At 36.4% G+C, this 21,415-nt stretch overlaps 2 protein-coding genes and 1 non-coding gene across 6 annotated transcripts; 1 reads left to right on the top strand and 2 right to left on the bottom strand.

Moving 5' to 3' along the window:
• Nucleotides 1–324: 324 nt before the first annotated feature.
• Nucleotides 325–397, bottom strand: Trnak-uuu (transfer RNA lysine (anticodon UUU)). Its single transcript has one exon. It is a non-coding gene; the product is annotated as a tRNA-Lys (tRNA).
• A 238-nt stretch (nucleotides 398–635) lies between these two features.
• On the top strand, nucleotides 636–4,670 carry LOC144968297 (uncharacterized). 4 transcript variants are annotated; one of them, XM_078906515.1, is made up of 3 exons: nucleotides 664–781; nucleotides 1,263–1,322; nucleotides 2,660–4,670. In XM_078906515.1, the coding sequence occupies exon 3, from the start codon at nucleotides 2,676–2,678 to the stop codon at nucleotides 4,467–4,469; it is 1,794 nt and encodes a 597-aa protein (XP_078762641.1). In that variant the 5' UTR covers nucleotides 664–781; nucleotides 1,263–1,322; nucleotides 2,660–2,675; the 3' UTR covers nucleotides 4,470–4,670. The 4 variants fall into 4 exon arrangements, with proteins under 4 accessions (XP_078762640.1, XP_078762637.1, XP_078762638.1 ...); XM_078906514.1 differs by lacking the exon at nucleotides 1,263–1,322 and having other exon boundaries at nucleotides 636–781; XM_078906511.1 differs by having other exon boundaries at nucleotides 636–2,168.
• A 1,545-nt stretch (nucleotides 4,671–6,215) lies between these two features.
• Nucleotides 6,216–13,903, bottom strand: LOC144968296 (calcineurin subunit B-like). Its single transcript, XM_078906510.1, has 5 exons — nucleotides 13,815–13,903; nucleotides 13,348–13,456; nucleotides 10,955–11,197; nucleotides 8,156–8,340; nucleotides 6,216–7,510 (listed from the first exon to the last, which is right to left on the bottom strand). The coding sequence occupies exons 1-5, from the start codon at nucleotides 13,815–13,817 to the stop codon at nucleotides 7,448–7,450; spliced, it is 603 nt and encodes a 200-aa protein (XP_078762636.1). The 5' UTR covers nucleotides 13,818–13,903; the 3' UTR covers nucleotides 6,216–7,447.
• Between the last annotated feature and the right edge of the window lie 7,512 nt (nucleotides 13,904–21,415).

Genomic DNA, 21,415 nt, shown 5'->3' with positions numbered 1-21,415 from the left:
AACGTACATATTATAATAATACCAATAGACCGGTCTACTACTACTAATAATAACAACAACAACAATAATAATAATATAATAATAATAATAATAATAATAATAATAATAATAATAATAATAATAATAATAATAATAATAATGATAATAATAATAATAATAATAAAAATAAAAATAGCAGTTGTATCGCGCCTTACCGAGGGCACACACACCTTGGCCTTAGCCTAATTAATATTTTTTTTATTTTTTTTTGACATAAAACAATAAAATAAAAAAGAATAATAATAACAATAACAATAAAAAGAAGAAAACAAAAAAAAAATTGGTCGCCCAATAAGGGACTCGAACCCTTGACCCTCAGATTAAAAGTCTGATGCTCTACCGACTGAGCTAACCGGGCGCTCTGACTCAGGTCCTACATGTATTATTATATAATTTAAAACAAATTTATTTGCGTGCGCTTATAGAGATATCAACTTGTATACTTTTTAATTACAGCTGTCTCAATTTAGTCTGTGCTTGAATAGGTTGCATTTAATTGTGCTGAGAAGAATCTAGACTGCCTGTTTTTTTTCCCAAGAGTGGTGCAGGGAGCTCTTTTGGATTAGGGAATCATAATTGTTGGTGAAGGTCAAGGTGTTTCTACTGTAAACAAATGGCAGTGAACTAACTTCTACTTTTGCCTTACTTTTAACTCCATATTAATATTATTAGTTTGAGTCGGAACTATAGATACTTATGATCCCGAGATGTATTCTTAACATTGTGGTTCTTTCGTGATCTGGTATTTTTCAAAGACACAATAAGACAATTAAATCTATTGTTGGTGGGAAAAGGTCACAGCAGACCAGTCTGTCAGTGCAGACGAGTTGTTGGAGTTGAGTGAGAGTCTGAGTCTGAGTTGAGTTGTTGGATTTGAAGTTGGAGCTATCAGACTTCTATCTATCTAGATAGATAGAATTTGTTTTGAAAGCATTATTAACAGTTCAGTATGTCATTTAGAGTTCACTTGGCTATTTTGATCAACAATGTGGCTCTAGAACGATTGTCATAGTAATAATCTTTTATTCCGTTTTCCCTTTGTAAGGAAAAGTCATCTTGCGAATAAAAAAAATACTCAACATATTGTCAATACAATACATTATTGTCTATTTTATTATCTCGCTAGATAGTATTTATTAGATATCTAGTTAGTGTGGGATACCTCTAATTCTATTTTTCTAACTCTAATCGCCGTCACCTTCAATATCGTCCCGATATGCCAGAAAGGTGGAGATTTTAGTCCTACAAACTTTGGAGTACATAATCTGTCACTTCACGTCAATGTAATCTCTCTAGATGTTTAGCTATGGAATGGGCTAGTTAAAAAGTGAAGGTTTCAAAGGGGCTGGTCTAATAAACAACGGTTAGACTGGTTCGTTTATTTTATTTTGATCTTATTAGAACCATTACTCCTGTTTTTCTTTTGTTTTTCTTTTGATTTGGGGGGGGGGGGGTGTTTGGAGGGACTTTTTTGGCTCTTCTTATTTGTGCAAAAACAAGTCGCTACTACTCATATGCCTCAACATTACGCATCACATTTAATAGGCTGTTGGTTGTATTGTCATTATTTTTGTATGACAAGGGCAAATGCAGTTTGCACAATGTTCATCCAATCAAGCCAATGAAAACCACAGTGGTGTCATACCTGGATACCTGGATACCTCTGTATAGAGCTTTTAGACTTGGTGTAGTCTCCTTCGCTCCTCCTCATCTATTAATGATTGGACCAATTTTTATAATTGAACTTGTTTCCTAGGGTGTTGCTTATCTCCAACTCTGCTTTGAATTTATTCAAATTTTTTGCTGATACTGTGGTTTCTTGTAGTTTATTCCAGTTATTTACAATTCTAGATGAAAAAAGTTCCTTCTTTCATTTGTTTTAAAACGTTCTTTTTTCAGTTTCTTGCTGTTTCCTCGTGTCTGAATGTTCTTGTTTGGTCATGCCTATCTGTGCACTCTTAATTTATTTTCCGTTCACACATTTGGTGATAACTAGAGACAATTCAAATTTATGTCAACTTTAACAAAATAATGGCACCATTGATTGTTTGGACAAATATTTGCTCCCCCCCCCCCCCCTCTTTATTTGTGAGGCAAGTTTCACACCTGAAGAGTCAAGCAACGATGATGTAGGCAGACTTATGTCAATGCACTGGCCCACCCCATTTGAACTTGATAGTAAATGTATGACACACATTTCAGGCCTCAGAGGATGAAAGACAATACAGTAAACATTGACACAGACATCATAACAGCTCACCCTTAATATATACGTGTTGAGTGCACAAACTATTCGTGCATTGGTGTGGATGTCCGTGTAGTGATAATTTTCGATTCGGTGTTCCTGATGTTTACATTGTTTATTTATGTGATATTTTGAGACACAAAAGCAGGAAAAGTTGCAATGAAATCGTAACAATAAATGTCAGGTTCAGACAAATCTGTCCCAATTAGAGGGGTAAACCATCTTGAGGTCGGGTCGAGCAAAACTTTGACTATCCATACTGATAATTTGCTACCATAAATACTGGGAGAATAGGTCATAGATTTTAATGGGCAACAATTAGAACTAATTTCATTGTTTAAAAAGTATATCTTTGAATTGGTTTTATTTCCACAGAGAACTAACCCAGAACATGACGGAAGGAACAGCTGAAAGTATTTCTGCAGTTAAATTACTTCTTGAAGGCATCCAATGCCACATTGAATCCACACACCTTAAGCAAAGACTTGATAAATGTTCACCAAAGAGTACCCAAGACTGGAAAGACAAAAATGCACTGAACCTTCTTCACCATTGCATTCTCAACAACAACCTAATGGCTATCGTTTTGTTTTTCAGTCGTGGTCTTTTCAAACCACCTCATGAACCATCTACTTGGCCTTATCTCCACCTTTTATCTTGTTTGGGGCATCGTGCTATTATTACAACAATTATTCAAGAACTTCGTTTCCAGAATCGCTCTATTATACTTGACTGGAAAATATTCAATGCTGCCATTAAACCAAAGATGGAACATAATATGCACAACTTTAAAGAAGAGGACAAGTTCAAGAACCTAACTCCTATTGATCTTGCATCTTTATTTGGGCATTTCTCATGTGTACAACTTTTGTTAGATTTCTGGCAGTTTCAAAATTCATCAGGACAACGTAGGAAATCAAGAGCTTCATTAAAGAGCACATCGGTCTACTTGTCTTTAGCTTGCCAAGCTGATTCTCCACCAGCTTTGAGGTTAATGTTGGAGAAACACGATGACAAAAAGGAAGCCTTAGAATATGCAATACGTATGGCATCTGCTGAGTGTGTCGATGTTGTTCTGAGGGATAAATCTTCTAAATTAGATGTGAAATCTGCTTTCCAAGGAATGAACTTGTACCATGTGTTGTTTTCATACAGCCAATGTACATCACGAAAACAACTTGAAGCCATGGTCGAGGTGACATCTGTACTTATATTTCACAAACAAGATGTTAACAGCTCACGTCCATCAAGGACATTTCCATTGTACAGTTTGTTGAATAAATCTGTTATTGTTGGAATCTGCATTGATGACGTCATTCCAATTCTGACTAGTGTTCTCCTTTTACTACTCAAAGCTGGAGCAGATCCTAATCTTGATGAAATTGTGGTTGAGAGGTATGTTCGTGATAAAGAATATTCTACTGCCTTTGGCAGAAAACCTTATTCCTCTGCTGTAAATTGTTTGATAAACTCTGTAGCAACTTTAAGGGGAAAAAGTCAACATGAAAATGCTCAAGACAGACAACACATTGAAAAATACAGTTACAACTGTTTGGAAATTTTGTTGAGACATGGGGCTGATCTAAGCCATGTTGGTAAATTCAGTGATATTGCATTGGATGGTGACGCGAGTTCTGACTTCTATCATACCGGAACATCACTACACGCATTTTTCTCCACACGCACAGTCAACTACCCCAGCTATCCATTCTTACGTCTTCTTCTTCACTATGGCCTGAACAGTGATGAGAAAGGACAATGGCAAAATAAAGATCTTGACACTCCAATAAAATTTGCTGTGAACGTTCTTCCTTTTACTGTTTGGACTTCAAAATCAGATGAAAATACTCTAAATGACAATGATCTCAAATTATTTACGTACACTTTGAAATTTATGTCTCTAACTGCTCTACATCAGTCTTTCAGAGAATTCAAAGAATCAATTGACAACATGAAGACCAAAGCTTCCCAAACACAGAGAGATGAATTGGAAACAAAACACCTATCTGGGAATTCAATTTACAAGAAGATGATGGAAGCGTACAATGACAATATATGTCAGCCTTGGTCCTTACAGCGTTTTTGTTCTCATGTGATTTGGAGGTCATGTCGACTGCACATGGGAAACATTTTCTCTCTACCAATTCCAACACCTTTAAGGAATGTGGTGATGCATTTCCATTGAGTTTTTGTCATCACGATTCACATGAGTACAGATCTGAGATAACTAGGCAAAATGATCCAACTTAAGGATGGAAATAATCATACTCTCTAGTAAATAATATTTCATTGTTACTCCACGTAATGCATACTTTAATAGTGCTATATTTGATGTTCAGATTAAAATGGTAATTTTGAAGCTCGTACTCCAAAAAGAAAAGAAAAAGATGATGTAAAAACAAATATGAAAAGGGTGCTAATTCTGTTTAAAATAATGAACATATTTAATAAACGTTACAAATACACACTTATGAAATAGCATGAGATTATTTTGCACCAGAAAATAATGGGATGCAACCAACTTTGATATCTTGTAGAATGAATTAGCAATATTATACTATTTTTTAAGGTATAAGTACAAGAATGACAAATAGCAGTTGATTTGTACAGGATGAGATGGACATTGGTTTCATAAACTTCCAGGAAGAATAAATGGAGCATTATGAGGCACCACTGCCATGATGAAACCATTTAATGAGCTATATAAAAATACATATTAATTTTTATTCTTATTATGCTTTGAGTAGCTTGCCTATGGAATAATTCTTTCATAGTCATAGTAAAGCGCAGTACATAATGCAACGAGTAAAAATATTTAGTTATATTGATTAGAAAATGTTTGCACCAGAATATTCCCATTTGTTGCTTATGATGAAATTTGATATAAATCTTTTCAACAAATCAAATTTAAGATATTTTATTGATTTATGATAAGACAAAAACAACAACAATAAATGTTGCAAATTAGAAAGGAGTCTTAAAACGAGTTTAATTTTTATTACATTCCTGTAAAACGTAATTATTTACAATACAATTTTCACAACATTGAATTCCACAGATAGGAAGATTTTATAACATATAAGTCATGGAAACAAAAACAAAAAAAAAACAAAAATATATATATGTATATATTATATATATATATATATATATATATATATATATATATATATATATATATATATATATATATATATATATATACATATATATATATATATATATATATATATATTCATTATATAGTATTCATATATTAAACAATCACCCGAACAATGAATACAGAACACGTTTCTCAAAATATTTTTTTCGAATTATCAATATCTAGGATATGGCATAAACCTATTAAACTGGCTGGGGGGAGAGGGGGTGTATTCGCAAATCCAAAACGAAACTGTACTGTATATAATAAAGTTAATTTTTAAAGATCTTTCTCATTGTTAATAATTCTTGGATATCCAAAAGCCCTAAATCTTTGTACCACCACAAAACAAAGTGATTACAGTGCAGGTTATTATTAATACATCGAAATATCAGGCAAGTAACCTTTTTTATTTTTATTTTATTTATTTATTTATTTATTTATTTTTTTTTTTTGGTATGTCCTAAACATTTTACATTCTGCTCAGATTCAGATTAAAGAGGAAAAAAACCCCAGAAAAGAAGCAAAAAAATATGCAACAAATTCCCCCCCCCCTCCCCCCGTTTTGTACTACTAAAATTGCTCAAACCACTATACAAGGGGTCCCTAGCCAAACGCGACTCTTAGCATGTTGGACAAGACATGATGTTTGTACGATGATTTTACAATTTTTTGATGGTTTTGTTTCAGTTTCAGTCCCTGGACACTTGTACTCTTCAATTAAATGCTTGTTATTGCTGCTCTACTCTAACAAAAAGTTGTTTTTTTGTTGTTGTTGTTGTTGTTTGTTTTGTTTTATTATTTTTATTTATTCATTTTAATCGGTCGATATTTGACGTGAATGTTTCTAGATATAATAGAGAAAAGGCATTTTGAGAGAGTATGGCAGATTAGTTTTAATTTGTTTATTTTTGTGGTGGGGTTTCTCAGCAAAAGCATGTATCATCTTTTCACTTTGTGACACGAGGGGGGAGAGAAGTCAGTAACAATAGACAACCATAGTGGTCACCAATGAGTAACATCCCTTGATTTTCTTGCCCGTTACAGAGTGCAGTTTCAGTCATTTAAGTAAAGTCCTTTTGCATCACTATCATTGCTATCTTGAGGAAGATATGTAAGTCTGCAGTTCTGGTGTACATTGACAATGCTATGTTTAAACAAAATCAGGTCAATTGTGATATTTACATCTTTGTCAACAGAATCACCCACTATACAGAGTTCAAAAAGATAGTTTATAACATTTTTAAAAGATGTATATAATGAAAACAAATGTTAAAACTTAAAAAATACATCATGTGCCTACAAAGGAATCCATGTATATCAGAGACCTGGATATAATAGGGCTTTTGAAATCCCCATTTTTTTCTCCATCTTTGCCTTCAGTAAAACTTACTGGCTCTATTAGGGCATTTTACGAGCCTAATCAGTGGTTATAACGTGGTTAGCCTGAAACCAACTGGTTTCCACCCGAGCCACTAATTCAGTTATTAAAAAACACCCCCACAACCCCCCCCCCCCACAACCACCCCACCAACCCCCCCCCCCCCCCCACCCCCAAAAAGAAGCCCTCAAATCAAATATTAAAAGGAAAAACTAAAGATGGCAAGAAATATGTCAACCTCCCCTTTCAATCCAAGGGACACTACAAATATTTTAAAAGGGAGATTTAGGCCATTTGGGTTGTTTCCCTTGAAAGTTGGCTTTTTAAACAGGGATTTTAGGCTGGTCTCATCATCATATTGAGTACTGAGGTTCAACTATATTTACGTTTACTTTTAGAAATAATAAATAATTGTTCAGTTGTCCTATAAAATATAGTTTTACCATTATACAACATTTTGTCGGTTCATGGCAGAATTATAATCAGATAGTAATGGAATCATGATTTAAAACAAATACAGTCTTGCTGATAAAGAGGTAGGTAAATGTGTCTTAACGAAAATAAATAAACCTTAACCTTTGAATTTTGATTGAAAAGAAAGTTACGGAATCATTTTCTATGAAAGTTATAAAGGATTTCATCAAGATGGAGGCATATAGAAGTGAACTGTTAATTTGGCTTCGATTTCAGAATCAGGAACAAGCTGGAACATACAAAAAGGGAGAGAAAAAAAATCATAAAAAGAAGAAACATTTTCAATACAAAATTAAAACAAGTTATTCTGTTTTTCACAGTCACAGCATAAAAAATGTGAATATTTAATAATTAATGTGATTCCTTAAGTACATTACATAACATAAATTAAGAAAAATAACCATCTGTTGTTTAAAAAACTCTGATATGTGAAGTTATCTTTCCCAGTGGTGATTTCTTTTTTCACTCTCATGGATACTTGAAGAGATATGATAAACTACAAAAGAAGGAAAAAAAGAAGACCAAGCAGAGAGGTAGAGACCTTAGTTAAGTTGAGGTTTGTTTTTGTTTTTTTTTTCGGACTCCTCTGTCAAACCGGCCGTGATTGGGTAGCTCAGTCAGTTAATCTAGTGGACAGTACTTTGCAGAGATTGGCATCCTATCCAGTAGGTAAGAAGCAATTGTTATTCTTAAATGTTACAGAAAGCAGGATAAGCTATAAGTTCTAGTCCCATGGGTCTCAGGAATACTTTTACTACATAAGCAGTCAACCTATTGTGCCCGTTTTACTGACAAAATTAAATGAACCCACAAAGACAGACAACTAAATCTGAAAAAAAAAATATAATTCCTTACTAAAAAAAATTAAGATTACCTTCACAAATTCATCTTTGGTAATTTCTCCTTGCTTTTTTAAACTTGGGTGTTGCAAAGCTTTGAATGTCAGAGCCAAAATGAGGTCATCACTGATGGTGTGTCCTAACAATACTTTATACAGGCGAAATATCTCATCATGTGTAAATGAATCACCACCATAGACGTTGAAAGATTCAAATAGCACTGTGGAGTAAATAAAGCATTCTTGTTTCATACAGATTTATGAGTTCATCTGAATACCACAGGTTTACCTCCAACACTAAATTTTGAGATTCTTCTTTAAATTAAAAAAAAAATTGGTAGTCATTATTCAGTTGAAAGAGCATTTAACGGAATGTGATAAAAACATTTTAAAAATGAATTCATAATTTTTGAAATAATCACCCTCCGCCTTAATAAAAAAGGAGTAAAACTGGAAAATAGATGGTGTAAAACTTGGATGATTTCAACTTGGTGTATTGCTTACTAGAGTGCATCTCTGATACAGTAACCTCAGATCCAATGAAACCTGGGATTCAATAGAAACTTAAAATTCCATGGGGTTTTATTTTCTGTTTTTTTTGTTTGTTTTTTTTTCTTCTACTTGACACATCTCACACTCAACAAATTTCATAACAACACACCTCGGCTACAATAAAGTGATCGAAACAGCAAAGAACCTGCCAAGTATAGACTGGCATAAAAAAACAAAACAAACTTGCATTGCTTTCCAAACTCAGTGAACTTTAGTACACATGTCTGATAGACTGCTTTCATACAATAATAAAACTCTATAATCAGGGCATAGGGGTAGGCATTGTGCGTGTGAGAGTTAATGGTCACGGGGGTATGACTCACAGTCATAGTGCCTGCCAGCAACACTAATGGTCACATTGCAATGGGATGATTTTGTTTCTTTTTGTATGGCAGCAGCCTCTTATGGTTTTCACACTACTATGTTATGACGATCGACCCAATCAGCAAAGTCTGGTCCGCATTCGTGCACTGTCGCAAACCCGCCGGGAAGCATCGTCACAACACACCGTTTGACTAAATGCTCTGCCGCCTCAGGTTCTTGCCCACAGCAGGTACATGTTGGACAGGTAGACAGACCCTACCGATGAAGCGCACTGGCCGTGAGGCAGCTTCTCAACCGAAGCAGATTCGTAGTCACCTAGTGTCTCCTCTTACTGGTATCAAAGCCTGGCAACTTCTCACCAAGCTTAGAGGAGTTTACGTCCCTGCCCCCACGGGGGATTGAATTCGTCCAAACCGACTTCCATCTCGTATGTGCAGCTCTGTCAGTAGTCAGGGATCCTAAGTACAATGGTTGTCGGGACTTATTTCGGCTCAAAACGGGGGCGCAGTCCATTATGCGCTTCAGGTATCCCCATTCCCTCTCTCTTTCATCTTACTCAGCCAGTTTCCCGTAATTGTCTCCCTCTGGACATCAGGGGGCTGGATCGCTGCCATTATCGGGCCCCATTCTCTAGGAGTTATTGCTAGCGTTCCTGACACTATGTGCATCGACTTGCAAAGTTTTACATCCACCTTCTCAACATTTCTGCTTCTACCCCACATTGGAGTGCAATACTCCGCGGTGGAATAGCATAGTGCCAGGGCGGACGTTCTCAGGAGCGCTTGGCTAGCGCCCCAAGTCAATCCCACCAGCTTCCTCAGAAGACTGTTCCGCTTCTCTATCTTCCGTGCAACCCCTTCGAGATGCACCCGATAGGTAAGGCTGCAATCCAACGTCACCCCTAAATATTTTGGATGCGGCTCATATGGGAGTGGCTGGTCCCCAACTAGGACATTCAGTTTGCGGGTGTGCCAAGCACTGCATAGGTGGAATGCAGTGGCCACGGTTTTTGAAGTGTTCGTCTTCAGGTACCACTTGTCGAAGTAGGACTTGAGTCTGGTGACGGCCTCGCTGAGTACGCTCTCGAGACAGGTCTACACTTTACTCTGAGTAACAAGTGCCCAGTCGTCCACGTATCCCAGCCTCAGGGTGGAAGTGTTTGGCATATCGCTAATGTAAACTTTAAACAACATTGGCACAAGTACCAACCCCTGAGGGACCCCATTCTTCAATTTCCTTACTTGCTCGTGGCGTCTCCCAGCGCGACGTGGAATTGCCTTTCCTCTAAGATCGAAGAGAACAGCTTCAGGGTCTTTTTGCACCTTATGATTTTTGCTAGTTTGAGCATCAACCCTTTGCACCAGACCATATCGTACGCCGCTGATAGGTCTATAAAGACAGCATCTGTTTGCTGTTTTCTCTCAAACCATGCTTAATATGCTCTGTAAGGGCACTGACCTGCTCCGTGGTGCACCTCCCTTCCCTGAAGCCCGCCTGCTTGGGTGGCAGGGCAGCGTCTAGGACCGGCCCCCATTGGTTTAATAGAACACGCTCCAACAATTTGTAAAGACAGCTCAGCAGAGATATCGGAGGATGGGGGTGAGGAAAGGTGGGGGGATGGGGTGATGACTGGGGAGATGACCCATTAATCTTAATCCATTAACCCAGTCAAGAAGAGCCATTGGCCAACACCATCGTGCTTGCAGAGCATCGTGGCAAGGGGGGTTATCTATTATTATTTACCAACTTACAATATTGTATTTCTTATATATCAATGCCTCTGATTCAACAAAATCTCGGTTTTAACAAACATTGACCTCTAGTCCCGCTGACACTGTTGTAGCTGAGGTGAACTGTATAAATAAATATGAAAAATTTAAAGTATAAACCAAGGACACTTGACTTCAATATAAAATTATTTTCATTATATTACAAGTGTCCATAATTTAACTCTCATACTTCTCTTTTTTTCTCGTGAAGTCGTTTTGTTACTTAAAAACAAGCAAAACTGCAAGAACTCCTCTTGATGTAAGCAACCAGTATCAGCATTTACAAAATCATGTATAAGAATGCCAATCAGCTTGTTGGTTGCAAACTCAGGCATTGCCATGCAAACATCCACAGGAATTCCATCTCTTCCTTGAGGAGATCTGTCACATGATTGGTAGCGTTTTAGGATGGCTTGTCTTTGCTTTGGGCTGACTGTTGACGGAAATGAAATTGAAATGGTGTTTGTGGCTCAGCAGAATAGAGTCTTGAATGGTAGTGATAAAAGCAAGCAATGTTGGATATGGTCAATGACCAGATGAGAAGCCAAAATTCTGGCCCCAACATTGCACCCTTTGGTAAAGCTCCCATTTGACTCAAATGAATACTTGGCTTTAGGCAATGACAGATATTGTACCAGTGCTAGGTCAAAAAAAAATATATATATATATATATATATATATATATATATATATATATATATATATATATATATATATATATATATATATATATATATATCGGCTAAATGCAACATTTCCCAAGAAACTGAATTAATTCTATATAAATGTCACTGGTTAATTGTGACAAACTTTGGTTAATTGCAACAAATTCTCAACTTCAAAAAGAGGCAAATTCAAGAAATCAATCAAACAAAATCTCATGATTAAAATTCATCATGTGTGAAAGGTAAACGAATCAAGAGTGAGCAGTATTTAATGCTACAGTTGTGTGCCACCATTCTTTGCAGTTTGGGTTTGTGCAGTCATCTGAGACCATTAGATAGGAGGCGAGGGGGCTAGACATAGTCCAGACAACAGGTACACAGTGACAGATGTAAGGAGATAATGAGCAATATCCTTTGATTTAGGATTGACAACTGTGCGTTGTGACCAATGGATTTGGTAAGAGCTTATTGTTTCTCATCACAGTTAATCTCTTTGACTCTTACAAATGTTGAGAACAAAAGAGTGAAAGTTAATCCAATCTGAATAAGATGTCGGCTTGCATCAAAGCTGCTTTCACTTGTCAACATCTATCTAGAACTGCCATAATGCTTTTGTTTCAATCAAATTGCTCTGTGGAGGACTAAGAACAGTCTTTTTAACAACTGGTTCGAGTTTACCATATCTGGTTAGAGACTGATTAGCGCTCAAATCAAAATTGCTATAAAATCTTACAACAAATTTTGGTGGAAACAGTGTCCCATCATTTTACCTGAAATCAACCAAAGATACCACAGCTTGGAATAAAAACATGAAGACTGAGTAAATGTTGGAATAGGAGACAGGAAATTCAACTTTGAATAATCGCAACATTTTTGCTGAGCCCAAGGTGTTGCGTTTATCCGGAGTGGGTTGTATATATATTTATACATTTAATATACATTTAAGTTATTTTGAAACTACTAGCATTACATGCTAAGTTATCAAAGATGCCGTAGTAAATATTGTGACAACCAAAACTAGACAATTGAAGTCCGCCTACATATAAAGTTCAAATATTTGCTATGATCAGAATTTTGTCCACCAAGTGGAAGTATGTGTGACGCATAGCAAATAATTTGCATGAGACCCATGTTCTCATCAAGTGGGAAACCCCCCCCCCCCCCCAAAAAGAAATAAAAAAAATTGAGCTTTTATAAAGCGCATTTTCCATTAAACATGCTCAAAGCACTTTTCAAAGAGTCCCTAACCAACAGCAGCACATAACATGTAGAATGAGACATGACGCCTGTTGACTGCATCTATGTGGGACGCATTGCAAATATTTTGCATAAGACCAGTGTCCCCATCCAGAGGGTAAAATAATCAAACAAAACACTTGAGCTTCTACCTAGTGTATTATCCATTAAACGTGCTTGATGCGCTTTACAAAGGGTCCCTGACCAACCACAACACTTAACATGTAGAACGAGACATGATGTCTGGTAGGCAATATTACATTTTTATTTTTCCGACAGAGTCCGAATTGCCACTTCAATGCACATATTACACCCCTGTAAAATTATCTGACCATGAGTTCAACAGCATCAACTGACATGGATCTCAAAAAATATCTCTGAATGCTGTCAGGTTCTCACAGCCACACACAAAACTACGAAATTTCCTTGGTAGGAATGGTTAATCCTGCAGTTACAGCCAGAAAAATAGCGGAGAAAACTATAATTTGAGACAACAGCAGTAGCAGGCCTGTCTTTGAAGTGAGAATGCTAACCAATATATAACGGATATCACTTTTTCTTTTATTACAGTAATTTCAGATCCTAATGTCTAAAAATAAATAATGTAAATAAAAAATGTTCAATGAAATATCTCCAAATCCATCAAAGTCAATAGCCAATCTAGCTAACAATTTTCACTTACAGCTGGATGCCTTTTGCTGCTGATTGTTGGCCTGTTTTCCACCAGCAGGCTTTTTACCCTGTGGGTTGGCAAGGGATGGGTCAGCAGCTGTCGAACTTGGAGAGGAACCCTTAAAAGAGGAAATATGCATAATAAGCGATCAGAATAAAAACTACGATGGTGATGATGAGGCAAACAATTCTGCATATGGCGGTAGTGACGGTGATGATAATGATAATGATGATCTTGATAATTAATAATGGTTAGATATTTTTTGTAAGGAATATTCAACGAGGAAGAGCAGGGGGGCGGTGGGGGGTTAAGGCTAAGACAAAGACTAAGAGTAAGAGGACGTGGAGAAGATAGTGACGATATCTCAATATTGGAAATAATATTAATAAATAATAAATGTTTTAGGAAGCAAGAGTAGACGTTTTCTTAGCTCATCCATAACTTCAATATGAATTATTATAGGATTAATTATTTACCATAAAACTTTGAACATTGAAACTAAACAGAAAAGACGTGAACGATTATTTACGTTGACTACCAACAAATTGAATTGAAACAGTTGTTTAGAAAACAGTTTTAGCAGTGTAGGTATTTAATATTCGTGTAAGAACGTATTTAAATTTAATGTTCATTAACTTCTACCCATAGAATTAAACGAATGAGAATACGTACGAAGCCTAAAAAGTGTCCACCAATGAAAGCATTCAGCGCCATTTTGTTGTTGGCTGAGAATGTAGTAATTACCATTCATTCGGTATCTATGTCAACATAACAACACAAGAAAAACAACAAACAATATCAAAGACCACAATAAAATGTTTCAGAACTGTTGCGTATATTTATGGCACAACGAAGCTGTCAAAAAATGAAGTTAGAGAATGTGTGTAATCATGTATTATAATAACCTGTAATGTGTTTTCCAACCACCACATCATCTACTACTACAACCACCACCACAATATCATCACTAACACTACTACTACAACCACCAGCCCCACATCATTATCACTACCACTACTACTACATCACCACCAGCACATCATCATCACTACCACTACTACAATCACCACAACCACATCGTCATCACTACCACTACTACTGCAACCACCACCACCATATCATCATCATTACCACTACTACCACAACCATCACTACTACTACAACCACCACCACATCACTACCTCAACTACTACAACCACCACCACAATAGCATCACTACCACTACTACTACAACCACCACAACCACATCGTCATCACGACCACTACTACTACAACCACCACCATATCATTACCATTACCACTACTACTACAACCACCACTACCACCATATCATTACCATTACCACTACTACTGCAACCACCACTACCACCATATCATCACCATTACAACTACTACTACAACCACCACAACCGCATCATCATCACTACCACTACTACTACAACCACCACCACATCATCATCACTATCACTACTACTACAACTACAACTACCACCACATTATCATCACTACCACTACTACTACTGCAACCACCACCACCATATCATCATCATTGAATTTTTTTTTTTTAAATTGACCTTTATATAGTGCAATATCTACTAAATGTGCTCAAAGCGCTTTACAAGGGGTCCCTGGTCAACATTTAACATGTAGGACGGGACATGACGCCTGTTAGGCGATATTACAATTTTTCGGACAAAGACAACTCTGTTAACGGCCAGGTACTCATTTTACACCTGAGTACGGTGAGAGAATGTGAGTAAAGAGCCTTTTCCAAGGACTCAACTATGCGCCGAGCGCGAGGCTCGAACCCAGGACCTTCCGATCCGGAAGCGAGTGTCATACTACTAGACCACATAGCCGCATCATTACCACTACTACTACAAACACCACCACCACATCATCATCACGACCACTACTACTACAACCACCATCACCACCATATCATTACCATTACCACTACTACTACAACCACCACCACATCATCATCACTACCACTACTACTACAACCACCACCACCACCATATCATTACCATTACCACTACTACTACAACCACCACCACATCATCATCACTACCACTACTACTACAACTACAATCATCACCACCACCACATCATCATCACTATTACTACTACAACTACAACCACCACCAACACCACATCACCTCACTAACACTCAGTACTACAATCACTACCATTAGGTTTTGGAGCTTTACTTCATTTGAAATAAGGAAACTTCGGAATTGTATTTGGCATTGTGTTTATATATCATAATATAATTCTAATCAGTTATCTATTTAGAACTAGATACTATACAATATGTATGCCAAATACCACCCCAATTCCCCTTTCTTGTGTGCGGGAATTCCTCTTTCGGCATTGAAATTGAGTGTGAGAGAGTCATCACTACACACATAAACAACAGAAACAATTTAAAAACAAGACTATGACACGCAACCACTCACACACGAGGCTATACTATTTATCCTTTTCTCTATATAGAATAGGACAAGACAAACAATAGCTTGACTCTCGCTACACTTCGCATTGATGTTTGTCGTCTCACGAGTTCAACTCTCGGTCGACCTGTCAATATTCCTTTTTGCCTCGGACGTAATAATTAATAGAATGTTGTGTGGTTTTGACCGTGAAGAAAACCTTAAGAAGTCACATTTATATCATTTTAGAGAGATCGTTTTGAATAATTTTGAGTTAAACGAGCGAGCAGCAACTTGTTTTCATGAACGGCCGATCAGCGCTTGTTTACTATAGTAACGCGATTCCCAGCCAACATCAAAATGGCGGATATTTTTCTCATCGAGGCCGCTGGTTGGTTAGCCAATAAGAGCACCGTACGGTTTCCATTGGGTAAATTCCTTGCTTCTACCACACCGTTGCTTCTGTGTGAAGAAATGCTGAACTGATAGAACATCGCAACAATGTAAATGAGCCAAGGTCAAAAGGTGCCCGCCTGATACCAGTGTTAAGAAAATTTGATTTTTACTTAATTATGGGCTTTTTTCATTGGGTTAATGCTTGTAATCAATTGATAATATGAAGAAGAGATAAAATGAGATAGCTCAACATACTCTGTTCAACAGAATATGAAATAAACAACTTGAAAGTGAAATTTGAATGCCGTTTGGCATGTGCTTAAAACGAGGTCAACGCATCACCTTTTTAGAAATCATGTAGAAATTAAATGTGATGTTTTAGCTCACGTGATTGAAATTTGACTGATAGTATAAAGTCAAAATTTACTTTTAAACGCAATTGCAGTATATTACATATCAGAATAAGTTTCATATAGAGTTCTTAAAAAGTTGGTGTTGCTTGTGACCTTTGGTGTCATCAAACACAGCACAATACTAAGACTCGACACGAAACTTTAAAGCTCATGTTTAATGTTTATAAAATGTTTTATTTTGAGAAAAAAGCATAGATTTACTATCTGAACTCAAATCTTGGAGTAAATGTATACCGTTTTACCGATATTGAGGTTTATTGGTTTTGGTGTCATTTGTCACAAGCAACACGACATGCGTGAACACGTGGAAGTTTGTTTCGTTAAATGGCGATTCGCAATTTTGATCCACCCTTCTTACCAGTCTTTGAAGTGCAGCACTTTCATTTGCCTTTCCAGCGTGGCTCCAGGGAGAAAAGGTAAGTTGAACTTTGGTGTCATCGCTATTTTACATTGTCACAAGCAACACTTTATATTGGATATTACAAAGTGCCACCAAAAAATTATGTTTTCAGCTGTTATTCTATTTACAAATATGATATTATGACATCTCACATAAGACTGTGATTTTGACACAATTAATTGTTTCCTTGTAATTCTATTTTTTTATGTTTCAGGGTTGTATCAATCAAGAAAAAGACAAAACTCAAGCTTTTGACGAATCCAGATAAATAGAAGGGTTGTCATGAAATTTGATTTGATTTACTATTAACACACTAAATTACTACAAACTAGCAGATTTGAGCAGTAGGGCGGATGTTACGGTATGGTTACATGAATTCATTACCATGGCTGATATTTATCTAGTGTTTATGTGACTTCTGGTACTTTTTGTGACCATTGGTGTCATTGCTTAAAATGTCACAGGTGACACTTAAGTTTGAAGTTTCTAATGTATTTCTGTTTTCATGTTCTTCAAAGCTTGAAATGTCATTGAATTACATTTTAACAGGCTATATTACATGTGTTCAGTTGCTATTCTTGATTTATTGAGGCAAAATTGCGTTCTAGTGCCGATTTTGACCAAAGTAATAGCAACAATGGTATTACTAATTTCTAAGTATATATCCAATTTAGAAGTATTTAGTTTCTTAAAATAATATTGAATTTCATTTTAGAGTAGGTTATTGTGCTTTTTTGACTGAAAATAATGATATATTATGGAAGAAAGTGTGATTTGGTGTTGCTTGTGACATAAGTAATGGTGTCACCGGTGTTATGTCACAAGTCACATTCAGATGCTCTAATTTCCATGTATATTTTTATTTTTGAGGTCTTTGGTTTCTGAAATATTATTAAATTCCACATTTAACTGCGGTTATTACACTGGTTTGACTGAAATTAATGATATATTGTCGAAATTGCAATTTGGTATTGCTTGTGACATAAGTAATGGTGTCATCGGTCTAATGTCACAAGTGACACAATGTCGCTAAAAAAGATATGCTTTGGTCACATTATTTACAAACATTTTATTCCAAAAGTTTCTGAACATTGCTGGTAATAAGCATATGCAATATTGTTGTTGTTGTTAATGTACAAACATTTTATAAATAATATATTTGCATTCTATGTTGCTTGTGACCGATGACACCAAAAAGCAACATTTTCTCCAATAGTTGGTAATATTATTGTACTATGATTTTGTTGATTGTGTCTTTTTGTCTATAACTTACTAAATAAAGTTTGATACTCAACAAAAATCATTTGGTTATTGAGTTTTTGTCTCATTTTGGTGTCACCGGTCACAGGTGACACCAGCAACCAAGAGGTATTGTTGACGATATTATGCTGCGTTAGACCTTAAAGTTATCTAAAGGGCCTTTGATTCATGAAGTACAGGGTTTTTGCTACACATATAGAAACATGAATGGACTATTATGTCACTTTTATTTTGAGAAAAAAAATTGGCACCTTTTGACCTTGGCTCAAATACATCTCTCTCTCTCTCTCTCTCTCTCTCTCTCTCTCTCTCTCTCTCTCTCTCTCTCTCTCTCTCTCCCTCTCTCTCTCTCTCTCTCTCTCTCTCTTCTCTCTCTCTCTCTCTCTCTCTCTCTAATATATATATATATATATATATATATATATATATATATATATATATATATATATATATATATATATATATCTGGGTGGGGTTTTCTGACCTCCCATAGTGGGCAGGGGGGGGGGGTACATACTGTGTCTTCTACCCCCTTATAGGTTTATCTGTTTTCCAACATGTTTCTGTCTTTGTCTTGGAATGAGATTACTTGGTTTTATCCTGGCCCGACCGGAGTCCTAGCTGGGAGGGAAACAGTCAAATGCTTAGTTATTGTTTTGGGAGATGATATTTTTTCCCCTTGTAAATCATCTCTCTGTTATGTATTATTATATTTTTTTTTTTGAATCTATAATGCAGGCATTTGAGGGTATTCCTATTTGTTATATTTTGTGCTTGTGTCCGGATGAGACTTATAGGTGATCTCAAACTAAGTACATTGGTGGTATGCTCTTGGAATCTACATCTGGTCCCTATTTGTTCCCAGTTCCCCTATGTCTTACTTTTTCTTGGGTGCTTTAATTGCAATTCTAGAACTTTTTACTATCCCATCTTCTTCCTTTTTACTGGCGCTGATATAACATTTGTTGCAAGCGCCGTAAAACCCTTTTTAAAAAAACCAAAACATATCGGTATATATATATATATATATATATATATATATATATATATATATATATATATATATATATATATATATATCACTCATCACTTTACTCTCTCTCTCTCTCTCTCTCTCTCTCTCTCTCTCTCTCTCTCTCTCTCTCTCTCTCTCTTTCTCTCTCTCTCTCTCTCTCTCTCTCTCTCTCTCTCTCTCATATTTGGGATATCAACTCATGGGAAAGACAGGCAAATGATAAGTGAGGTCAGAACAGATAGCAAAGGCTGTTTGTTTTGTTGTTGTTGTTTTTGTTGTTGTTGTTGTTGTTGTTGTTTTTGACTTTTTAGATGCTTTACACGCTTGCGACATATTCAGATAATTTCCACGCCAGTAAAAGGGCTGAAAATGGGATGGTAGTCTAAAAATTCCAGAATTGCAATTAAAAACACAAGAAAAAGCAAGACAAAGGGGAATGGTTCAAATAACGAACAGTTTTTGGTTCCAAGAGCACACTATCAGTGTACTTTATTCGAGGTTACCTAAAAATCTTATCCAGACTTTAAATAACAATAGGAACTGGAATGGAAGCTTCAATGTTATCTACGAATACAGATTATGTGGCCGTTTCGGGTATTCATTCAGATATAAGCACATGATCCCACGAAGAGGAAAACACTCAAATGTTTGCAAATCAATGTATAAATACCAAATAAATAAATAAAATAACAAATAACAGTACATAACAGCAGTGGCGGGGCTCTATTGGTTGATTTTAATTTTTCATGTTTAGGAATAAAAACAGCATATTAAAAAAAAAGTCAAGATACCGTCTTTTGTCAAAGTCCGACACATACTGTCTTTTAAATAAAACGCTACATCAGGCGATCAACGCAATACCCTAAGCAATGTCATAATATCGTTGCAAGTGACAATGTTTGATGACGTGACTGACCCCTCTCACTTTCATGGTTCCACTGAACCATGGACACCACTTTATACTATAATCAACAGTCCTACAACAGCTAATTGGCCCTGAAAAAGAGTTCAACTTTGCCATCTCAGTATAGCGGGAAAAAAAAAAAAGCCTGACTTGTTGATGCCCAGCACAGATTGGTGTGATGCCCAGAGATTATTGTACCCTCTATACTCTTCAACAGTGGCGGCGTGACATCAGACTACAACTGAATCCAATACTCTTCAACAGTCGTAACGTCACTTCCTTCCTAATGACGCATGGTAACTTAGTAACACTGGCTCTAAAGTATCGGAACAATGGCGGACGCCCGTATGAAATATTTCTCCGGCGAGCATAAAGGGTATCCAGAGGAAAAAAAAACAACATAAATTTGATCATGTTTTGACTTTTACACATTCTGATCACAAGAGAGAGAGAGAGAGAGAGAGAGAGAGAGAGAGAGAGAGAGAGAGAGAGAGAGAGAGAGAGAGAGAGAGAGAGAGAACTGTTTCTTTTTTTTTTATTCAATAGTACATTTTCTCATTAATGCTATGCTTTTATGTAAAGTACTCACAACATTTGATCGCCAGATGAAACATGCTGACATATAAAACTATGCGTAACCTTAAACATATACGAGTGATTATTTTAGTGAAAACAAGCACTCAACTAGCAGTTTGAAAATAAAAACAAGGAACTGAATGACATTATCTTCATTCATTCAGTAATTGATGTAAGTTTCTTTTATCTTCGATCTTGGCACCATCGTATACTGTGATGACATCACGCCCTTGCATAACAGAGATATTTACAAGGTGTCATCTACCAAAACTGTAAATTATTTATTTGACTATTTTCTTCCCAGCCAAAGACTCCTGTCAGGGCCAAGAAAAAAACAAATAATCTCATTCCAAGACAAAGACAGAAAGCAAGTTGGTAAGCAGATATAATAGGGAGAAAGAAGACACAACTCCCTGTCCCACTATGGGAGGACAAAAGGTCCCATTCAGTTGCAAGACTGTGGACCGGTGAAGAAATCATCGTAGGGTGAAGAAGGGAATATATCCTTCTTACATGCATTGATGACAGCAACCCATCAACCACCATCCCGAATGGATCACCGCCTTGTTGTGGTGGGGTGTTTTAAGTGCATATTACAGAAGCAAAGGCCCGCCAGTGGAAGAACCGAACACGAGTACCTGAGTTGGCCAGCCCGGATGTGCATGAACTAAATGACTA

The sequence above is a fragment of the Berghia stephanieae genome, chromosome 3 (assembly GCF_034508935.2).
Source record: "Berghia stephanieae isolate SIO BIC M18660-M18661 chromosome 3, UCSD_Bste_1.3, whole genome shotgun sequence".
Classification (NCBI taxonomy): Eukaryota; Metazoa; Mollusca; class Gastropoda; order Nudibranchia; family Aeolidiidae; genus Berghia; species Berghia stephanieae.
Note: the sequence above shows the minus strand (reverse complement) of the source record. Positions and strands in the feature narration are given on the sequence as shown.